At 44.3% G+C, this 21601-nt stretch overlaps 1 protein-coding gene and 1 pseudogene across 1 annotated transcript in view; one reads left to right on the forward strand and one right to left on the reverse strand.

The window, feature by feature from the left end:
- The window catches only part of VWA3B (von Willebrand factor A domain containing 3B), a 214775-nt gene that overhangs the window by 14151 nt on the left and 179023 nt on the right, over positions 1–21601 (forward strand). Inside the window, 4 exon segments of the mRNA XM_028497121.2 lie at positions 650–744; positions 10513–10763; positions 12500–12659; positions 19524–19693. Of these exon segments, the coding sequence (XP_028352922.1) occupies positions 650–744; positions 10513–10763; positions 12500–12659; positions 19524–19693 (676 nt within the window).
- On the reverse strand, positions 3599–5684 carry LOC102985921 (polyadenylate-binding protein 4-like; annotated as a pseudogene).

Raw genomic sequence — 21601 nt, forward strand, 5'->3', positions numbered from 1 at the left:
GTCCTGCCAAGTCATAATTAGTCCTTGAAACCTTCTGTTAGTTCTGCGAAGGAGTAAACATATGTTTTAGGAAGCACTGTACTCCCATTCTGTAAGCACTGTGTCTAGCACATAGCGGGTGCTCAATGAGAGTTTATGGGATGGATGTTGAACAGCTGAGCATATGCTTTGAGAAGAAAGTGGTCTTGACATCCTGTATGAGTGTTCTGACTCTATTCCCTGCTTGCTTCATCTCACTCATTTATTCATGAATCCCCACTCGAGAGAACAGTAGTTAATATCTAAGTTTAATTTTTAAAATTCTGAAAACTTAGCCCAAGTCCTGAATAAAAGATTTCCGGAATTAAACACAGTTTCTGTCATCTTTTTGACCTCTGCCTTAATCATTCTGGACAAAAGAACCAGGAGACCAAGAAACAAACCCTGTTCTTCCTCCCCATTCATTCATGCATTACAGGATTTCACATGTCATAAACAGTCACATTTATCATAGCACCTAGAAATACTTCATTATCTAGAACAGAATACTAAGCATCACAGATTATTGGTGTCCCTGGGGATATAATCTGATGTCAGAGAATAGCACTTTGAAATAAAAATAAGTGTTGATAATGTACCATTTTGACTGCTTTTCTATATAAACATGCAGATTATGTGACGTCTCTGGGGAGACTTGTGGCTTCCCGGTATGCAGACGGCCTGTTTCCACGGATCTACACAACGGAAGATGGCAGAGTGTACAATGTAAGTCGGAGTTCCCTCGATGGCCAGGTCCTGGGACACGCTGCTGAGGTCTACATGGAGAGGCAGGCGGGCCAAGGCCTTATCAGGGCTGGAGGATTTCTTCTGACTGTGTGTAGACAGTGGTGAATGTCACGGCCCAGAAACTGGGGAGAGAAGCACTTGACCCATTAGAGATGAGAGCAGAAAGGTCTTGACCAGAGGTGAAAGCCTTTGCATATCAACACTTTGTTTTGCCTGGAAAATAAAGAAACAAAGCAGTATGACAGAAGTTAGCTGAAAGGCAAGCGCAAGCTGCTGTTATCTGGTAGATGCTCTAGGAATAGAGGACCCCTGATGCAGGTAGTAGTGGACAGAGATTGAGCGGCACCTCTTACTGGAGTCCTTCATTCCCAGCAATTCAACACGTGATTCCTGTGTGCCCTTAACACATCAGGTGCTGTGCACACCCCGGCCACCACAGGGAGCTCCAGAGACACACGTCCCATCATGTTGCTTCATGGATACTTTTTCATGTCACTGTACATTCATGTACCACCTGGATGGTTATTTCTTAACATTTAAAAAATGTACATTACTTTTATTTTTATTTTATTTTGGTGGCGCCGCGCAGCTTTTTTATCTGAACCACCTTAAAATCAATGTGGCAGTATTGAAAACGTCTGTCTTTGCCATCTAATTCCACCCGCACGGCCCCTATGACATGGTCCCACCCTGGTTTCTGTGTTATGGTAGAGGTTTGTAGTAAGTGCCGTGAACTCTGGCGAGGGAGTTAGGAATTCTGCCGACTCGGGGGCGCGGGGAGGGGGCTGGGATGAGAACGAAAGGAGTTGAAGGCAGAGGGGACAGTATGAAAACGTAGAATTACATGGTGTGTTCCGAAGACACATTTTCCTTAACCATTTAGGTGTTTGGGGGTGTTGTGAGGATTGTTAAAGTTGTTGTTTTTTTAAGTACCAGATCTTTTAACGTCTGACTCTTCACAGCATAGGGCACACTTTTTTCTTATTCCTTTTGTCTGTCTCCTGCCTCCCTACACCCTGAAAGGCCTTGCACGATTTTGCCTGACCTGTGTGAACGATGCTTTATTTGTAAGTCACCTTTCAGGGGCAGCCCCTAGAGTGTTGGCGGCAGCTCTGGGTGATCAAGTGATCCAGGTACAGGGGAGCTTGGCCTGAGAGACAAGAGGACATAGGACAAAGGCTGTGCGTGGGAGGATGGGTAGTGGGGTGGCATCCCTTAGAGGAAGCCAGGCAGATGTGCTGGCATGTTTAGAAGCATTTTCAGAAATATTTTTGGCCTATTATGCTTAGGCAAATGTTTCAGCGAGAGTTTTTTTTCATCTGCCTTTGCTGATCTCTCTTTTCTTCTACCTAATTTCTTCCTCAGCCCAACCCAGTTTTCTCTGAATTTTATCTAGATTTGTTGAATACAAATTTTTTAAATTTAATTTTTATTTTTTATTAGAGTACATTGTTGATTGACATTGTTGTGTTAGTTTCAGGTGTACAAAGTGATTTAGTTATACATATACACATATCCATTCTTTTTCAGATTCTTTTCCCATATGTTATTACAGATTATTTAGTAGAGTTCCCTGTGTTATACAGTAGGTCCTTGTTGATTTTATATATAGTAGTGTGTATGTGTTAATCCCAAACTCCTGATTTATCCTCCCCCTGCCACCTTTCCCTTTTGGTAACCATAAGTTTGTTCTCAAAGTCTGTTGAGTCTGTTTCCGCTCTGTAAATAAGTCCATTTGTATCATTTTAAAAAAATCCACATATAAGTGATATCATATGATATTTGTCTTTCTTGTCTGACTTCACTTAGTATGGTAATCTCTAGGTTGAATACAAATTTGATGTCATTTATGAAACGATACAATTCAATGCCAGATGCAAACATGATATAGATGCATTTTTTTGTTATATTCATTTGTTTTATTTTTCAGATTCCACATGTGATTACACAATATTTGTCTTTCTCTGTCTTATTTCACTGCGCATAATATCCTCCAGATCCATCCATGTTGTTGCAAATGGCAAGCTTTCATTATTTGTTATGGCTGAGTAATATTCTATTTATGGCTGAGTAAAATTCTATCTGAGTAATATTCGATTCTATTGTGTGATATATGTATATATATATATCACATCTCCTTTATCAATTCATATGTTGATGGATACTTACGTTGCTTCCATATCTTCCATTATCTGGCTACTGTAAATAATGCTGCTATGAACATTGGGCTGCAGGTATACCTACGAATTAGTGTTTTCATTTTCTTTGGATATATACCCAGGAGAATTGCTGGATTATATGCCAGTTCTATTTTTAGTTTCTTGAAGAACTTCCATACTGTTTTTCATAGGGGCTGCACCAATTACATTCCTACCAACAGTGTAGGAGGGTTCCGTTTTCTCCATTTCCTGAGCATTTGTTATTTGTGGTCTTTTTGATGATAGCCATTCTGACAGGTGTGAGCTGATATCTCATTGTGGTTTAGATTTGCATTTCTCTGATGATTAGTGACGTTGAGCATCTTTTCATGTGCCTGTTGACCATCTGTATGTCTTCTTTGGGAAAATGTCTATTTAGATCTTCTGCCCATTTTTTCAATTGAATTTTTCTTTTTTTAATGGAGATTTTTCTCTTTATTGAGAAACTTAAGACTTGGGTACATCAAATAAAATCAATTTCTGGGGGAAAAAAATCAAAACTCACAATAGAAAAAAAAAGTTAACACTGTCTCCATATCAGAACCCAGAGAATATCATCTTTCAATTGAAAAATTCTAGGCACTTCATAATTGACCTTTTAATACAAAATGACCTATTAAATTTGCAATTTGTGGTTCTTGGTGTTGAGGTCCATAGGACAAGCTAGGGCATCTTCAAACCTTGAGCTGAATTCCATGAGGGGTTATTTGGCTTTTGAATCGGTTTGTCCTTGTCTAAGAGGTAGCAGCAGCAACAGCGCCCACCTTCTGGGCACCTTCTTTCTTGGCATGATGAGTCTGTAAGACCGCCACAGCTTCATCCACCTTGGAGCGGAGAGACTCGGGGACTCCAGCATGTGCAGCAGCTCCGAGTTGTCAATCTCCAGCAGCATCCCCGTAATCTTCCTGGCCAGGTTTGAGTGCATCGTCTGGATGAGCAGGAACAAACGTTCACCCAGCATCTGCTTCTGTTCCTGGGGGGTGCTGCGGCCAGCATGGAGGAGGTCAGCGGCTCCTGCCCTTGTGCATGGACCACAGGCTGGGGTGCCTGCAGGGGCTGGATGGCAGGGTGAGAGCTGCGGACACTGGCGGCATATTTGTAAGGTGCAACAGCCCGAGCAGCAGCGGCAGCAATAGCAGCACGAGGCGCTAGGTTCTGCCCAGCTGCGGAAACACCTCCAGACTGGCAGCTGTCAGTCAGCCCTTGCTGGGTGGCACCAGCCCCACCAAAGTCCATAGCCAAGCGGTCTGGGCACTCAGACCCGACTCTGAGTGGTAGTAGGGAGGCCGCAAGAGGCCGGAGCATTACCAGCTGGAGCCACATGGTGAAGAGCTGGATGACGCCCAGACTGGCATATAGCACTTGGCATTCCTTGGAAGCCTTGAGGTCTCCCACCTTGCTGCCAGCGTGGATTAGGCCTCATCTGTGCTAATTGGTTAGGTAATACGGAGGTCTTCCCTGAGCCTGTGGAACTGCTGGCACAAAGTAGCCCCCAGCTGCAGGCTGGAACTGATTTAAGATGGCATTGGCAGGGAGCGCTCTTATCCCGACCACCCAATGCATATACTGGTAGGTCAGGTGAGCCTTTCTCTCTTCCTTTCTCTGAGCCAGGGCGACATACAGTGGCTTGGAGCCCATGATGCGTCCGTTCATCTCTGTGACTGCTTTGGTTGCCTCTTCAGGGGATGAGAAGCAGACAAAGCCAAACCCTTTGCTTCTCCCATCCTCCAGCATTACCTTAGCACTGGTGATTGAGCCAAAAGGAGAAAACTCTTTCCTTAACTTCTCATCATCAATGGTGTCATCCAAGTTCTTAATGTAGAGATTCACCTCCTGATAGCGACTAATTCTCTCCTGTTTCAGCTGTTCAAATTTTCGCTTTAACTCGGCCTGCTGTTCCACCTTCTTCTGTGCACGGCCGACGAAAATGACTTTCCCACTGATTTCTTTTCCATTCATCTCTTCCACGGCCTTATTGGAATCCTCGTGCTTTTTGTAACTCACAAAGCCAAAGCCTTTGGATTTCCCACTGGGATCTCTCGTCACCTTGACACTTACCAAACGGGCTGAATAGCTCTTTCAGACTCTCATCATCCACCTCTTCCCCAGAGTTTTTGATATAAACATTCGTGAATTCCTTGGCTTTGGCTCCAAGCTCAGCTTCCCGCTCTTTTCGAGACTTGAATCTGCCCACAAACACTTTGTGGTCATTGAGGAGCATGCAGTTCATCTTCTCTATGGCCTTGTCGGCAGCCTCCTGGGTCTCGAAGTGGACAAAGATGTAACCCTTAGAGCCGTTCCCATCACACACCACCTTGCAGGACAGAATGTTTCCAAAAGCAGAAAAAGTATCATAAACTGCCTTGTTATCTATAGATTTGTCCAGGTTTTTGATGAAGACGTTTCCCATGCCAGATTTTCTCAAAGAGGGATCCCTCTGAGACCACATGTTACGGATTGGCTTTCCCTTAATCACATCAAAGTTCAGGGTATCCAAAGACCGCTCAGCGTCAGCCGGCTGCCGGAAGGTTGACGTACGCATAGCCCAGGGAGCGGCGGGTGATCGTATCGCGGCAGACCCAGATGGACAGCGCAGACCCAGACGGACAGCACAGGCCCCGCAGGACTGAACTTTTCGTTCAGCACGGCCTCGGTGACGTCCGAGTGCAGGTCACCCACGTACAGGGAGGCCATGGGGTAGATGCTGGCTGCAGCGTTCATCTCCCCACCACCCCGAGCCCCGCCAGGAGGACTTCTTAGAGGGGCCACACAGGACAAAGGGGATTTCCGCTGGGAGCCGTGGCCCGTGCCGCGGCTCACAGGTGGCAGTGAAGCTCAGAGAAGCTGGAGTCGGCTCCGAGGGGAGGGCCGGAGAGGAGTCTGGGGGCGGCTCGGAGGAGACTGCCAAACCGCAGACAAAAGGCTCTCAAAAACAATATGGCCCTCCCTGGGAGTTTGCAATTTTCAGCTGTCCTGGTCTGGAAGCTCCCAATTTCAAAAAATGAAAAAAATTAAAACGGGGACTGTCCTCCAAATTACAAAAGTTCTTCCAGAGGCAACCCTGTGGTGCCCACGTTGGCCTCCGGAACGTGCGTTTCTCTATAAATATAGGCCTCCGGCTCCCGGCGGTTTAAGATTACGGCAACCCCGGGAAGAGGGAAAGCAAATATTTGTCGGTGCTGACTCGGCAAGCCCCCGGGCTGCCCGAGCGCGCAGGCGCCACCCGCGCCGGGCAGGCGAAGGGCAGCGCGGGCACGTGCAGCGCGGAGGCCGGCGCGCGGGGGGCGGGTACGTGGCGCGGCCGGGCGGCGTGCGGAGGTGCGTGGACGCGTGCGTGCGAGCGGCTCACCACCGGACCGACGGACGCCCGGGGGCGGTGGCGGCGGCGGCGTGGGGCAGGCCGGAAGCATGCCAAAGGGACTTCCCCGCGGGTTCTCTGAGGAGGATTCGCTCTTTTTCTTTCTTTCTTTTTTAAAGATTTAAAAGCGTTTCCGGGTATTTTTTCCTTTTTTTATCTTTTTCTGTTTTTTTTTTTGTTTTCTTCAGGCTGCTAGGCCTGAAAGCGGCGGAGGCTGTGGCGACCCGGGGCGGAGAGTGAGTTGTTTGGTTTTTGATATTGATTTGTATGACTATATATTTTGGATATTAATCCCTTATCAGTCATATCATTTGCAAATATTTTCTCCTATTCAGAAGGTTATCTTTTCATTTTGCCAGTGGTTTCATATGCTGTGCAAAAGCTTTTCCAGTTTAATTAGGTCCCATTTGTTCACTTTTGCTTTTGTTTCCTTTGCCTTAGGAGACAGATTCAAAAAGATATTGCTGCGATTTATGTCAAAGAGTATTCTGCCTATGTTTTCCCCTAGGAGTTTTCTGGTTTCCAGTATTACATTTAGGTCTTTAATTCATTTTGAGGTTATTTTTGTATGCGCTGTGAGAAAATATTCTAATTTTATTCTTTTACAGGTAGCTGTCTAGTTTTCCTAGCACCACTTATTGAAGAGAGTGTCTTTTCCCAATTGTATATTCTTGCCTCTTTTGTCATAAATTAATTGACCATAAATGCATGGGGTTTATTTCTGGGCTGTCTGTTCTGAGTCATTGATCTATGTGTCTGTTTTTGTGCCAGTACCATATTGTTTTGATTGCTGGCTTTGTAGTATAGTCTGAAGTCAGGGAACATGATACCTCCAGCTCTGTTCTTTTTTTTTTTCACTTTTATTTTTATTTTTTTAAGGCTCATTAGTGTATCGGAAATATGTGATTTTAATTATAAATTATCTCCTCTCTTCTATTATATTGTACTCTAGCATACATCATACCTAAATGTGCATATACAGATGAGTTTTCTGAGGAGTCCTTACCACTTTATAATGCTCAAATCATCTAAGTGCAGGTTTGACATTTGTAAATCCTTCACATATATGTACACTGTTTTGTTATCCTCTTCCAAAATTGTATGTCACAGTTTTTAGATGAATGCTTATGTTTATTGCAATTTTTTAAACATCTTTATTGGAGTATAATTGCTTTACAATGGTGTGTTAGTTTCTGCTTTATAACAAAGTGAATCAGTTATACATATACACATGTTCCCATATCTCTTCCCTCCTGCATCTCCCTCCCTCCCTATCCCACCCCTCTAGGCGGTCACAAACCACCTATAGCTGATCTCCCTGTGCTACGCGGCTGCTTCCCACTGGCTATCCACTTTACGCTTGGTAGTGTATATATGTCCATGCCACTCTTTCACCTCGTCACAGCCTACCCCTCCCCCTCCCCATATCCTCAAGTCCATGCTCTAGTAGGTCTGTGTCTTTATTCCCGTCTTACCCCTAGGTTCTTCATGACCTTTTTTTTTCTTTTTCTTAGATTCCATATATATGTGTTAGCATACGGTATTTGTTTTTCTCTTTCTGACTTACTTTGCTCTGTATGACAGACTCTAGGTCCATCCACCTCACCACAAATGACTCAATTTCATTTGTTTTTATGGCTGAGTGATATTCCATTGATTATATGTGCCACATCTTCTTTATCCATTCATCTGTTGATGGACACTTAGGTTGCGTTCATGTCCTGGCTATTGTAAATAGAGCTGCAATGAACATTTTGGTACATGACTCTTTTTGAATTATGGTTTTCTCAGGGTATACGCCCAGTAGTGGGATTGCTGGGTCGTATGGTAGTTCTATTTTTAGTTTTTTAAGAAACCTCCATACTGTTCTCCATAGTGGCTGTATCAATTTACATTCCCACCAACAGTGCAAGAGTGTTCCCTTTTCTCCACACCCTCTCCAGCATTTATTGTTTCTAGATTTTTTGATGATGGCCATTCTGACCGGTGTGAGATGATATCTCATTGTAGTTTTGATTTGCATTTCTCTAATGATTAATGATGTTGAGCCTTCTTTCATGTGTTTGTTGGCAATCTGTATATCTTCTTTGGAGAAATGTCTATTTAGGTCTTCTGCCCATTTTTGGATTGGGTTGTTTGTTTTTTTATTATTGCCAGCTCTGTTCTTCTTTCTAAAGATTGATTCAGCTATTCGCGGTCTTTTGTGTTTTCATACAAATTTTAGAATTATTTGTTCTAGTTCTGTGAAAAATGCCATCGGTATTTTGATAAGGCTGGCATTAAATATATAGGTTGCCTTGGGTGGTATGGTCATTTTAACAATATTAATTCTTCCAGTCCATGAACACAGAATATCTTTCATCTGTTTGTGTCATCTTTAATTTCTTTCACTAGTGTCTTAATAGTTTTCCGAGTATAGGTCTTTTACTTTTACCTCCTTAGATTTATTCCTAGGTATTTTATTCTTTTTGATGTGATAGTAAATGGGATTGTTTTCTTAATTTCTCTTTCTGGTAGTTCATTGTTAGTGTATAGAACTACAACAAATTTTTGTATACTAATTTTGTATCCTGAATTCATTGATGAACTCTGGTAGTTTTTTGGTGGTGTCTTTAGGATTTTCTATGTATAGTATCATGTCATTTGCAAATAGTGACAGTTTTACTTCTTCCCTTCCAATTTGAATTCCTTTTATTTCTTTTTTGTCTGATTGCTCTGGCTAAGACTTACAATACTATGTTGAATTAAAGTGGCAAGAGCAGGCATCCTGGTCTTGTTCCTGATCTTAGAGGAAATGCTTTCAGCTTTTCACCATCAAGTACACTGTTAGCTATAGGTTTATCATGTATGGCCTTTATTTTGTCGAGGTATGTTCCCTCTGTATCCGCTTTGTGAAGAGTTTTTTTTTTTAAATCATAAGTGGATGTTAAGTTTTGTCAGAAGCTTTTTCTGCATCCATTGAGATGATCATATGATTTTTATTCTTCAGTTTGTTAAAGTGGTGTATAGCATTTATTGATTTGCAGGTACTGAACCATCCTTGCATCTCTGGGATAAATCCCACTTGATCATGATATATGATCCTTTTAATGTATTTTTTGATTTGGTTTGCTAATATTTTGTTGAAGATTTTTGCATCTATGTTAATCAGTGATAAGCCTGTAATTTTCTCTTTTTGTGATAATCTGGTTTTGGTATCAGGGTGATGCTGGCCTGGTAGAATGTATTTGGAAGTGTTCTTTCCTTTGCAATTTTTTTGGAATAGTTTGAGCAAGATAGGTGTTAACTTTTCTCTAAATGGTTGGTAGAATTCACCTGTGAAGCTATCTGGTTCTACACTTTTGTTTTGGGGGAGTTGTTGGGTTTTTTTTTTATTACTGATTCAATTTCATTACTGATAATTGGCCTGTTCATATTTTCTATTTCTTCTTGGTTCCATCTGGGAGATTTGTGCATTTCTTCTAGGTTGTTCATTTTATTGGTGTGTAGTTGTTCATAGCAATCTCTTATGATCCTTTGTATTTCTGTAGTGTTGGTTGTAAGTTTTTCTTTTTCATTGCTGGTTTTATTGATTTGGGCACTCTCTCTTTTTTTCTCTATGAGTCTGGCTAAAGGCTTATCAGTTTTGTTTATTTTTTCAAAGAACCAACTCTTAGTTTCATTGTTATTTTCTATTGCTTCTTTAGTCTCTATTTCATTTATTTCTGCTCTGATCTTTATGATTTCCTTCTTTCTACTAACTCTGTGTTTTGTTTGTTCATCTTTTTCTAGTTTCTTTAGGAACTTTTTTCTCCTCTGCCTTTGCTGATCTCTCTTTTCTTCTACCTAATTTCTTAAGGTACCCCTGAGCATTTTCAGATAAAAATAATTCTGTAACTAGAAAGATTAAACACAATCTGGAAACACATTTTTTAAAAAAGAGTGCTATATTTTTGAATAGATTTCATCACCATGTTTCCTTCTATGGGGAATTATCCAAGGGTTTTTCATTCGAAAGATTGGAAGACTTCCTCCTGGATTATGTGGACTTTGAAGGATCATCTATGAAACTGTTATTAATGTACAGTTCTTGATGGCATAGCTCATGACTCATTGGGCCCTATTGTTCCTGGCTGCAGTGTGGTTCAAATGACTTGATTTGGTGTGCTTTTATTAATTTTATTTTATTTTGTTACTTTTATTTTCATTAAGTTGACAGCCAAATCAGAACTGATCTATCAGTATGTGGAACACTTAACACAAGCTGTGGAGAGCTACAAGCAGCGGATGGACTGGCTCACCAGCAACAGCCGGCAGATATTTGGTGTCATCTTGGAACAGTGCATCACCATAGTGCTGGATTTTGGCGGCATGCTGGAGGAGGAGATTAAGCTGTGCCAAGATGCTCTAATCATGGTCCTCCAGGAGCAGGTGGCTCACATAGCCAAGTTCAATATCATATGGTGAGTTCCCATAGGAAAGGAGTATTTCCCTGAAACTTCATGAGCAATTTTCATGTGTTTGGAGTTAAGGAGCATAACTGACACAGTTAGATCTGTGGGGAGGGAGGAGCTATAATCTTTTAATTTCCTAGAATATATCATTCTAGCAGAAAACCCACACTGAGTAAATCTTAAAAACTTTTATCTGCTTTGTATATGGCATCTTAGTTTTCAAATTATAAGAGACTTTAAAACATTCTTTCCTTCAGTGTATGGTATGGCAAGGTCAAAATATAAGGATATAAATTCTTAAAATTAAAATTCCTCCACATGTTTTAGACTTTAGGTTCAATAATGAATTCCAATGTCACAAATTTCACTGCTTTTCAGATTGAGTTTGCAGCTCAAATTGATTTCCCCTGTAAGTTGACCCCCTTTAATCAGAATAACAGGTGGCTGGCTTTATAGACTTTCCCATATTTCAGAGTTTTCGCAATCAATTTTTTACAGATTCTTGGATTCAAGAGAATTTGGACTTCAGCACTGACTTCTCATGTGGAACAGTGGCTGTACTTCCCTGACAGAAAACATCTGGATGAGAGGGACATCTATCTAATCGAGTTTTTCTTTTTTAAGTAAAATATTTGCAGCTAAACAGATGACACCTGTGAGGATGCTGCCTAATTGTGTTCTATCCCAGGTTTCTATTTCTGTCACAGTTATATTATTGAAGGAATTAAGTGATTAAGTCTACAGTGCTTTAGCTTCCTTGGAAATGTGTAGCATAGATGCCACTCAGCCAGATTCTCTACCCAAAGGGCCACACAGAGGTAAGGCAGCCTCTGTATCTGGAGGTGGGCTAGGAGGGGCAAATCAGGCTGATTCATTTAGTCCAGGATTCACATAATTCTTATACTTATAAATTCATAAGTGATTCATAAAATTCGTTTAATTTTAAACACAGAGATAAACTCAAGTGGCCCTGTTTTTTTGGGGTATTCCATCACATTTCTAAGCTCAAATTAAATGATTGAATCAAAATGTCCCAGGATTTAAAAACTTATGCTCTGCTGAACTCAAAACAATACTATTTTTGATCCAAAAAAGGTAACTGATGGGAATCTTTCAGAACAATGAAAACAATGTAATAAAAGAATTAGAAATAAAATTGTGGAGTAACAAAATTGTTGCTGATTTGCAAATCTTAATGCTGTGAATCCTTATAAACTTAACTATTCACAGAAGACAGTTGCATCTAAACCTTCCTATTTATGAAAATAACTTTCCTCAATAATTTTTTTGACAGTAAAAATTTTTTATTGAAATATAGTTGATTTACAATGTGGTGTTAGTTTCAGGTATACAGCAAAGTGATTCAGTTTTATATATGTATATATATATATTCCTTTTTAGATTCTTTTCCATTATAGGTTATTACAGGATATTGAGTGTAGTTCCCTGTGCACGTTCCTCAGTAATTTTAATGCAATTGTTAATGTTCGAATTTTTGAGATTTTTAAATTATCCTGTAATCTTTGTTTTTCCCAGTCAGTACAGCTTATGGAAGGTCATAGTGCTTTGGAAACCTGCCTTAAACAGCTCGCCTGTTTTCTCGGTAACTTTGAGGGGGCTGGGAGCTGTGTTTTCTTTCTCTCAGCTCTGGTGACATTGGGTGTCTTGCTGCTCGTAGCTGTGAGACTGAAGGCTGACAGCTACATTGACCACTGGCAGTGACAGCCCCATACGGTCCCTTTCAGGGTTTCTCAAGAGCCTGTGAAATGGCAGGAAGGTGCTGTTCCTGTGACGGCACAATCCATAGCCGCTGCCATCAGCTGGGTTGAGAAATCGCCTTTTGAGCTGGCTCTGAGCCAGACTAGCCGCTTAGACGCTCTGCTGGAGGCGGGGAAAGACGAATCGGTAAGTGTGTGTCCATGTCTGCTCCCACGTCACGAAGGTGGCTTTGCGTTTATTCCTTCACACTCAGTATCTGCATACTGCCTTCCAGCTGAGCTTGGGCCCTTCCAATTGCATCCCACAGAGACTGCATCCTTGGCATTCAAGAGCCCCAGCAGTCTTAATCCTGTTCACCTCTGAATTTGGACCCAATTGATAAATAGGTGACAGGGCCCAGATGGGGATCAAAAGAGCATCTCTGGTGATGGCCGGGCTGGACCAACCAAAATGAGACTCTAACACCTGAGCCTGGCTGGGCTTCCCCTGGGGGGCGTCATGGGGCCGCAGGGCAGACCCTCATTTAGCCGCTGCCAGGAGGGCCACGTGCTGCTCACAGCCCCCGAGCATCGAGAAAGGAAGGGAGTGAGGCCGTGAGTGTGCATCTCTAATGCTTCAATTCCACTCTTGCTCTCCTGACAATTAGACAAACCCATCTCTTATGGGAGGAGAGGTTGGAAGACTCATCACTGAACCTTGAGAATGAGGAAATAGGGTTTCCCAGTATCCATGCTCTGAATCTTTCTCAGTTCCTCTTCTTCACAGATGGGTCCATCATGTGCTTTCCAAGGTGAAGTGTATCTCAGTCAGTGTGTCATCTGTTCTTGAATGCTGATGCATTCACATAAGCTTTTTGATAGGGACCTTTTCGATATAAAGCTTTACCTGAAAGAAGTGATTAACTGGTGGTGTTTTATATCTCTTTTAGCCACAGGAGTGTGTATTTTTGTGAGCAGCTGTAGTGGTCGGACTGTTAAGGGTAGTGACAGGTTAGAGAGGAAGTACTCTGGGCACATGAGGTCCTTAGGCCAGCCTTACTCCCAGGTAGGGATAGGTCTGCTTTCTTTTGGGATACAGATGCTTAACTAATCCTTACTAATTGATTAATATTAATTATTACATAATTGCTTCTTCCACTCTGGAATCCCGGGGATTCTGCAGGTTTCAAGCTTTACTCTGCTGCATTAAGAAGTCCTTTCTTGGGCAAGGTGGCCGTCTGCTGGCACCTTGAAAGGAGAGCTCCCATTGGTCACCAGACTGTGTTTATTGATACTGAGGGTGATGGTTTGAAATTGGAAACATACTGTTTATCCTCAGAAAGCCAGAGGAGCAAATGTTTCCCATTAAAGAAGAATGAAATGCAAGCAACTTTGTTCTTTGGCCTTTTAAGTTTGTTTTAACATCTGTAAAATTTCAAATGTCTGAACACCTTAATAAGCATTCAAGAAATGGAATTATTTCACAGGCTCTTGGATGTGTGTGTGCGTGTGCGCGTACATGGGTGCTCTCCTTCTTTGTCTGTTTACGTGGCTCCCCGGTCATAGGTGGCTCTGGCAACCCGACCTGACTGCAAGATTTCCTGGTGACCTTGACTTTCTATTTTACTTCCCTCTGGTTTGTATGTCTCCTTTCTCTGGGGGGTTTTTCCCTAGCCCAGGAAATGTGTAATAATTTAGTGAGTTCCAGGGAAGTTCTGTAGAAGAGGAATAACCAAGAAAGAAGCTTCCAGGCACTGGGCATCAAATGTCACGCGAAAACTCTTGAAAAGAGACCACGGGGTATGAAAGATGCTAAACATGTTCAGACCATGGTATTCTCCACCCAGAGCTTATATCTGTCTGTGGTCCTGAGGAAAAGTTTAATAAATGCAACTGCCTCACATATAAAAATGGCATGCTGTGTGTCTTATGAGGAGTAAAGAAAAGCATGCATGGGGACTTCCCTGGCAGTCCAGTGATTAAGACTCCATGCTTCCACTGCAGGGGGCATGGGTCTGATCCCTGGTTGGGGAACTAAGATCCTGCATATCTTGTGGAGCAGCCAAAAACAACCCCGGAAAAGCATGCCTGTGTTAGGGGTGGGGAGAGAAACGGTTCCCATAAAGACCTGCTGCTCTGCCCTGAGCCCCTCATGTCCACCCCAGTGAGTTTCCAGTTGATCCATGTGGCTGCAGTTTGCTATGAACAGAAAGGATTTAAGGCTTAAGAAATGTTTTGAACAGTAAATCTAAAATCCCAGTCTTTTCCTGCTCATGATAACCTGCTTTGAGTTTTCATCTCCCTCCGTGAGTGGATCCTGAGAGGAACCAAGAAAGTGGGTATTGTCTTGTGTCCAAAGATTAACAGGGAAGTGGGTTTTTGTACCCGTTCCATGTGAAGAGGGAGGGCTGACTGCTGTGCTTGGTTACGATGGAGGAGGATGCCCAGAGGCCAGTGGCCTCCAGGACTGGTCTTTGTAACCATGGGTGGTTCAGGAAGATTTACCAGAGACAGATGACAGAGCGTGAGCCTTCGGGTCCAGGAAGAGCCCGGGCAGAGTGTGGGGTCTGTTTAAATCGTGTATCTCATAGTGGCACATGAAGAGCACTATTGATGGATGAATTACTGGTGTACCCTGTAAAAAAGAACCTGGTTCATGGGAAGGGCAGCCCTTGGAGTATTGAAGAGATGTTTAGAGGGGCTGGTGTTGCCTTCAGAGCCCAGGCATGTGTCTGGCACAGGGTTTCTGCTCTGCGGCATCCTCTGGTCTCTGGATGCGTCTTTTGGAAGTTGGTAGCTTCCCTGGCCTTTTTGAGGAGGGGTGCTGTGTCAGGAGGCCCTGGATGGCCTGCTGACCCAGGACGAGAAGGGTCCTTAGGAAAGAGATGGCTGTTTATCCAAAGCCCCAATTCCCAGCTGCCTAAGGGAGGGACCTGCTTTCTGCTTTCAAAGGCACCTGTATTTCTCTTTGTGTTCTCTCATCCTCTCTTCCATCTACCTGATAGGCACAAATTTGTTTACTTTTTTAAAAAAAAGTCATAGTCACTGAGAGACTAAGTGGGTGAATTAGAGGCAGAGCCACATGATTCCATAAGGAACCTTCACCACAGCGAGCAGAAGGCCTGGCCACATCAGTCACGACCCTGGCGTTTCGTTTTCTTCCTTTGCTGCGGCTCAGACAGGCGTCACACCTTTTCATCTTTGCCTTAGCATTGCCTAGCAATGGCAGTGCCTAGCATGGGCTCGATAAATGTTTGTTGAACAGTGAAGGAATAGAAAGGAAATAATGTCGATATTCTTGAGATTGGGGGTTAGACGTGGATCCAGGAGATTCCTATCCCCAAGCTATGGTACGGATCTGAGTTTTTTTGAATTGAAGGGAGGTGGTCTGCATGGGACCAGGTGGGTGAATTTGCTGAGCCTTGTATGCCTGCGATGGGGATGTTGGGTTGGAATAGGGATCCTGAAGCCCAGGAGGCCGGAACGTTGGTGGTGGTCAACGGTGTTAGGAGGAATCTGAGAAGGGAGCTGGATGAATAGCAAGGGGCCGTCACCACCTTGGTGTGGGGGGCGGTCAGAAAATCCATATGGGCTGAACCAGGGGGGCGGCCACAGGCACAGGGAAGATCTGGAAGTTAGATCCAAGCTCTGGAGTTGGGCAACACTGTTGTAATGGTCAAAGTTATGTGAAGGATAAGACAGAATTTGCTGGACCTCTCACTGCTGTTCTGGTTGACTTCCATTTTTGTTTCCTTGCAAAGCGGGAATTTTTACACCCAGAGGCCTTGGGAGCTTCTGACAGGCTGGAGCAGATGGCGGGCAGAGTGGAAGCAGCTGCTCCCAGTTTGGTTCTTCTTTTCCCCAAAACCCATGGCTGGGAAGATGGCAAGGCCTCCTTGGTCAGGTGGATTGCAGGTTACCTTGGGAAGCTGCAGAACATGTGGCTTGACAGAATAAGACATATCAAGTGAAAACATAAAGGCTCCAACGTATTGTACGTAGTATAAAGTGGCAAGAGTTTTTGAGTCATGGTTAAATAGCTGCATGGAACCCAAATATTTTCTGTGTCTGGTGTTATCAGATTTGGTACAAGTCAGCATTTAAGGCGATGCTGGTCCATGAAGAAGCTGCTCCAGGTCCCCTTGCCCTCAAGGAGCACAGAGGTACTGGTTAAGGAGTGAGGATTCCCATGGGGGTAATTCCCTTGAGCCAGACAACCTCCTGGACCCAACTTTTGGTCATTGGTAGTGAGATTGGGGGTAGGAGCCTTGGATGGTGTGGGGACCAAGGAGATGAAAACAGTGCCCACCCCTGGCCACCTTCTTGTCGCATGATCTCGCCTCTCCAGCTCTGGGATTCACCATCATCTCTAACACGTGAGGACCAGTCTTGCCATGATGAGCTGACAGAGCGCACTGGCTGAAAAAATCAGGGACAGAAGTTCGTGAGGTCAGGCAGGCTGGGTTCACTGGCTGCTCACCCGGGTCAAATAACCTGTCCAGGCCTCAGTTTCTTCATCTGTAAACTGGGCATGATAACAAGAATTCAAATTTATTTTAGCTTATCATCATCCCCAATAGCAGACGACCTCAAAGCCATTTCACTTTCAAAGGCATTTTGCTAAATTCGGGGGTGTAGTAGTAGGTAGCATATTTATCGTCCTTTCTGTTTTTCTAAATGTCATCAGGTGAGCAGAAAGGAGAGGCAGAAAGGCGGTGTGCAGATGGCGGTGAGGTAGCTGGTCTCTGGGAAAGCATATCCCTGGAAATCTGGAGCACGGATAACTGAGAGTTGACTGACAACACAGGCAACTAAGAAGCTGAGTAAGGACCTTAGTGAATAGTGAATAACCCCATAGCCTTAATTAATGAAGGAAAGGAAATCCTGACTCACTGCTGGCTATAGCAATTTCTAGTTTGCTGAAGTCTTGAGGGAAAAAACATCTCTGTGTGAGGATTTCGGGCTCTTGGGTTATTGCCAGAGCAAAGAAGCTGTGTTTACACAGCATGCGGTGGAGACAGAGGGAGTCAGAAGCTGCCGACAGACCAGCCAGAGTTGTTTGTCCTCACTCACTTCCCTGTTGATCTACCAAACCCTAGAACATACTCCCTGGGTCTGTTCCCCTGTCTTGAGCCATGTGTGTTCTTAGACCCTCTGAGAGGATGAAGCTGTCCTCATGCTAAACTTGGGCACCAACACAGCTGGAAAACTAGTAACTGCAGCTCAGTTACTAGAGCTATTAACTGAGCTAGTAACTGAGCCTATTCAAGACGTCTTACAGAAGGTAATGTCTAACACCGGGAAGAGGACAACATAGAATGCATTTTCTGGAAGAACAGTATTAGTTGTATAATTAGGAATCTGGAGAACACTTTCTTCCTCCTGTCATTGTTTTTTTCTGCTTCTCAGGTGACTGACTGGGAGAAATGTACGACCTTGCTCAGTCTTTACCTCCCATGAGGTACTTCTGAAAATCAGGGACTTTGTGATGAAGGGCCTGAGAGGGAGAGTCATGGGGGCAGGAAGACTCTTTGTGCCCAGCCTGGGGAGGAATGTTGCTGAAGTAGGCTGGGCTCAGCTCCCACCCTGGCCGTCTCCTAACTCCCAGCCTGGCCCCTCTGCCACCCTCTCCCCACCTGCCTTCTTGGGCACAGCCTGCCCCCTGCTGCCACAGACCGGGTGTCCTAAGCAGCTGGGAGCTGACCCTCAGCCCACCTCTCTCTGGGCCGGGTAGCTTTAAGTCCCAGCTTTGAAGTCGAGGTGAGGTAATTGACTCATTGACTATTTACCTTCAGCTAACGGGGGATGTGTGATTAGAAGCTCATGAATCCTAAAGGGCTGGTGACATCTGTTTATCCCTTAAAACACAATACAGGGTCTCCCCTCGTGGTACAGTGGCTAAGACTCCCCTCTCCCAATGCAGGGGCCCACGTTTGATCCCTGGTCAGGGAACTAGATCCCACATGCATGCCGCAACTAAGACCCGGCGCAGCCAAATATATAAATATTTTTAAAAACACAATATATTTGCTGGGGGTTTCTGCCCCAGTTATCTGTGGAGACAATCACTTAGGGGGCTTTTAGGGGCAGGTTTAGATGATATGTGTTCCTGGCTCTACCTGTGGTTTTACTTTCTGTGATTTATATACATACATAAGGGTATGCCGTGTTGTTGAAGCTCAGTCATGAAGTCAACCGCATAATCTTCCTTCCACAAGTGAAGAAACTGAACCTAAACCACTTGCCCGAGGTTACAGAACTCCTCAGTGGCAGGGGAGACCCTTAGAGCAGTGTGGTTAAGGGTGGGGCCCAGTGGATGGCATCGACATCTTTAAATTAAGCAGGGACCACTGTGGCATCGTCTCCTACCTGGGTGAGGTATGCATCTCCCAGGTTCCTGGTTTAAAGCTGGGGTGTGTGTGTGTGTGTGTGTGTGTGTGTGTGTGTGTGTGTGTGTGTGTGTGTGTGTGTGTGTGTGTGTGTGTGGTGTGTGTGTGTGTGTGTGTGTGTGTGTGTGTGTGTGTGTGTGTGTGTGTTTCCTGACTCCTGGCCTGGCGTGGCTCCTGACTGGCCGTGTGAAGTCAGGACAGGCTCACCTCCCCAGGCGAGTGTGTGTCCCAGAGGTGAGACCAGCTGGGAATATGCCCTCCTTCCCACACGCAGCCTCAGACTGAGGATGCCTGAGGCGGCATTGCAGAATACCGCCATAGGGAATTGCTAATAAGCTTCCTGCCCCCAGTGGCTGGGCTGACACTTCCTTCATTCGTGGACTTGAGAATAGCCGCTCCTGACCTGCATAATTTATTCGTGGGCTCAGAGGAAGCTCTTCTCCAAATCTACCAACCATATCCTTCCCATGCAAAGCCTGACACTTCTTAGCACCGGGCCTTGAATATCTTACTTCCTGACTTTGGCCCCAACACATCGTCATGAAACATTGAGCAGTGCTGCTCTTCTTTCTGCCCACTTATTTTTTTAAAGAGGCAGGTTTATAGAGAGTATATTGCCGATGAGTCTGGTTCACGGCTAGGGTGCATCAGGGAAATAAACTGTTGGTGTCACTGTTCTGCAGGTTGAATCCATTTATTACTTTGTGGTGGGGGATGTTCCAGAGGAATCCGAGGAGCTTCTCCTTCAGAGGGCTTTGGAGGTCCCATATCCTGTCTGCACGGTGTCCTTCAATGCCAGACGAGAGGGCACGACGGCCTTCTTAAAGGAGCTGAGTGCCAAGACCCGAAGCAGGTAGGCAGAAAACGTGCTCTGGGAGGCCCGCGAGCGAGCTGCGTGCTTGCACGTGGTCCACGGTGGGTCTTGATTCCTAGCGGTCTTCCCGACCAGGCGGTTGCTGTGTTCTCCCCTTTCCAGTAGTCTTTAGTCTCCATTCACCTACCTGGCATTAATCCTGCCTTTTTTTCTGATGCTTTGACATTTTGGGGTCTTGCTGACCCTGGACAGACCGCGCCTCCCGGGTTAGCTGATTCCTAAAGACAGTAAAAGACTCACCCGTGACGGAAGGCACCTTTTATGTGCAGACTAACCAATCCAGCCCACACTCTCAATCCAGGCTCTCATACCCTAAGCACTGTCCCCTGCCCCAGTCACCCCAGGACCAGGTACCAGACAGCTCAGGACAGCCCCCACACTCCAGCACCTGCTGATATCATTCAAACTAGCCATCCTAAGCCTGCTTACTCTGCCTCACCCATTTCTTTCTGGAGGATCCACAAGAAAGACTTGCCCATGTTTTCCCCTTGTTCTCTCTGCTTCCTGATCAAACCTGGGGCTTCCCCGTGTGGCCCTGTGTGGTGTGGCATGCCCCCATCTCTTTGGAAAAATATTAGTCAGTTCTGGCTGCCACAAGAAAACACCACAGACTGGGTGGCTTAAATGACATATTTATTTCTCACAATTCTGAAGGTTGGGAAGTCCAAGATCAAGGTGCGAGCAGATTCTATTTCTGGTGAGAACTGTCTTTCTCTCTTGTAGGCAGCTGCCCTCTTGCTGTGTCCTTCCATCCTTCCATGGAGGACAGAGAGAGACAGAGAGACAGAGAGAGAGAGAGGGAGACACAGACAGAGAGACAGAGAGAGAGGGCATGTAAACTCTTTAGTGTCTCTTCTTAAAAGGATACCAATCCTATTGGATCAGGGCCCCACCCTTATGACCTCATTTAACCTTAATTACCTTCTTATAAGTCCTATCTCCAAATACAATCCCATTGAAGATTAAGGCTTCAACACAGATATTTGGGGAGGTGAGGGGTGGGGGCACAATTCAGTCCATAGCAGAAACTGTGAGTGGCAAACTATCGTTTCTTTTTTTTAACATCTTTATTGGAGTATAATTGCTTTACAATTGTGTGTTAGTTTCTGCTTTATAACAAAGTGAATCAGCTATACGTATACATATATCCCCGTATCTCCTCCCTCTTGCATCTCCCTCCCATCCTCCCTATCCCACCCCTCTAGGTGGACACAAAGGACTGAGCTGACCTCCCTGTGCTATGTGGCTGCTTCCCACTACCTATCTGTTTTACATTTGGTAGTATATATGTCCATGCCACTCTCTCACTTTGTCCCAGCTTACCCTTCCCCCTCCCCATATCCTCAAGTCCATTTTCTGCTTCTGCGTCTTTATTCCTGTCCTGCCCCTAGGTTCTTAAGAACCATTTTTTTTAGATTCCGTGTATATGTATTAGCATATGGTTTTTGTTTTCCTCCTTCTGACTTACTTCACTCTGTATGACAAACTCTAGGTCCATCCACCTCACTACAAATAACTCAATTTCATTTCTTTCCTCCATACTGTTCTCCATAGTGGCTGTATCAATTTACATTCCCACCAACAGTACAAGAGGGTTCCCTTTTCTCCACACCCTCTCCAGCATTTATTGTTTGTAGATTTTTTGATGATGGCCATTCTGACTGGTGTGAGGTGATACCTCATTGTAGTTTTGATTTACATTTCTCTAATGATTACTGATGTCGAGCATTGTTTCATGTGTTTGTTGGTGAACTGTATATCTTGTTTGGAGGAATGTCTATTTAGGTCTTCTGCCCAGTCTTGGATTGGGTTGTTTGTTTTTCTGATATTGAGTTGCATGAGCTGCTTGTAAATTTTGGAGGTTAATCCTTTGTCAGTTGCTTCATT

Source organism: Physeter macrocephalus, chromosome 12 (assembly GCF_002837175.3).
Source record: "Physeter macrocephalus isolate SW-GA chromosome 12, ASM283717v5, whole genome shotgun sequence".
Lineage (NCBI taxonomy): Eukaryota > Metazoa > Chordata > Mammalia > Artiodactyla > Physeteridae > Physeter > Physeter macrocephalus.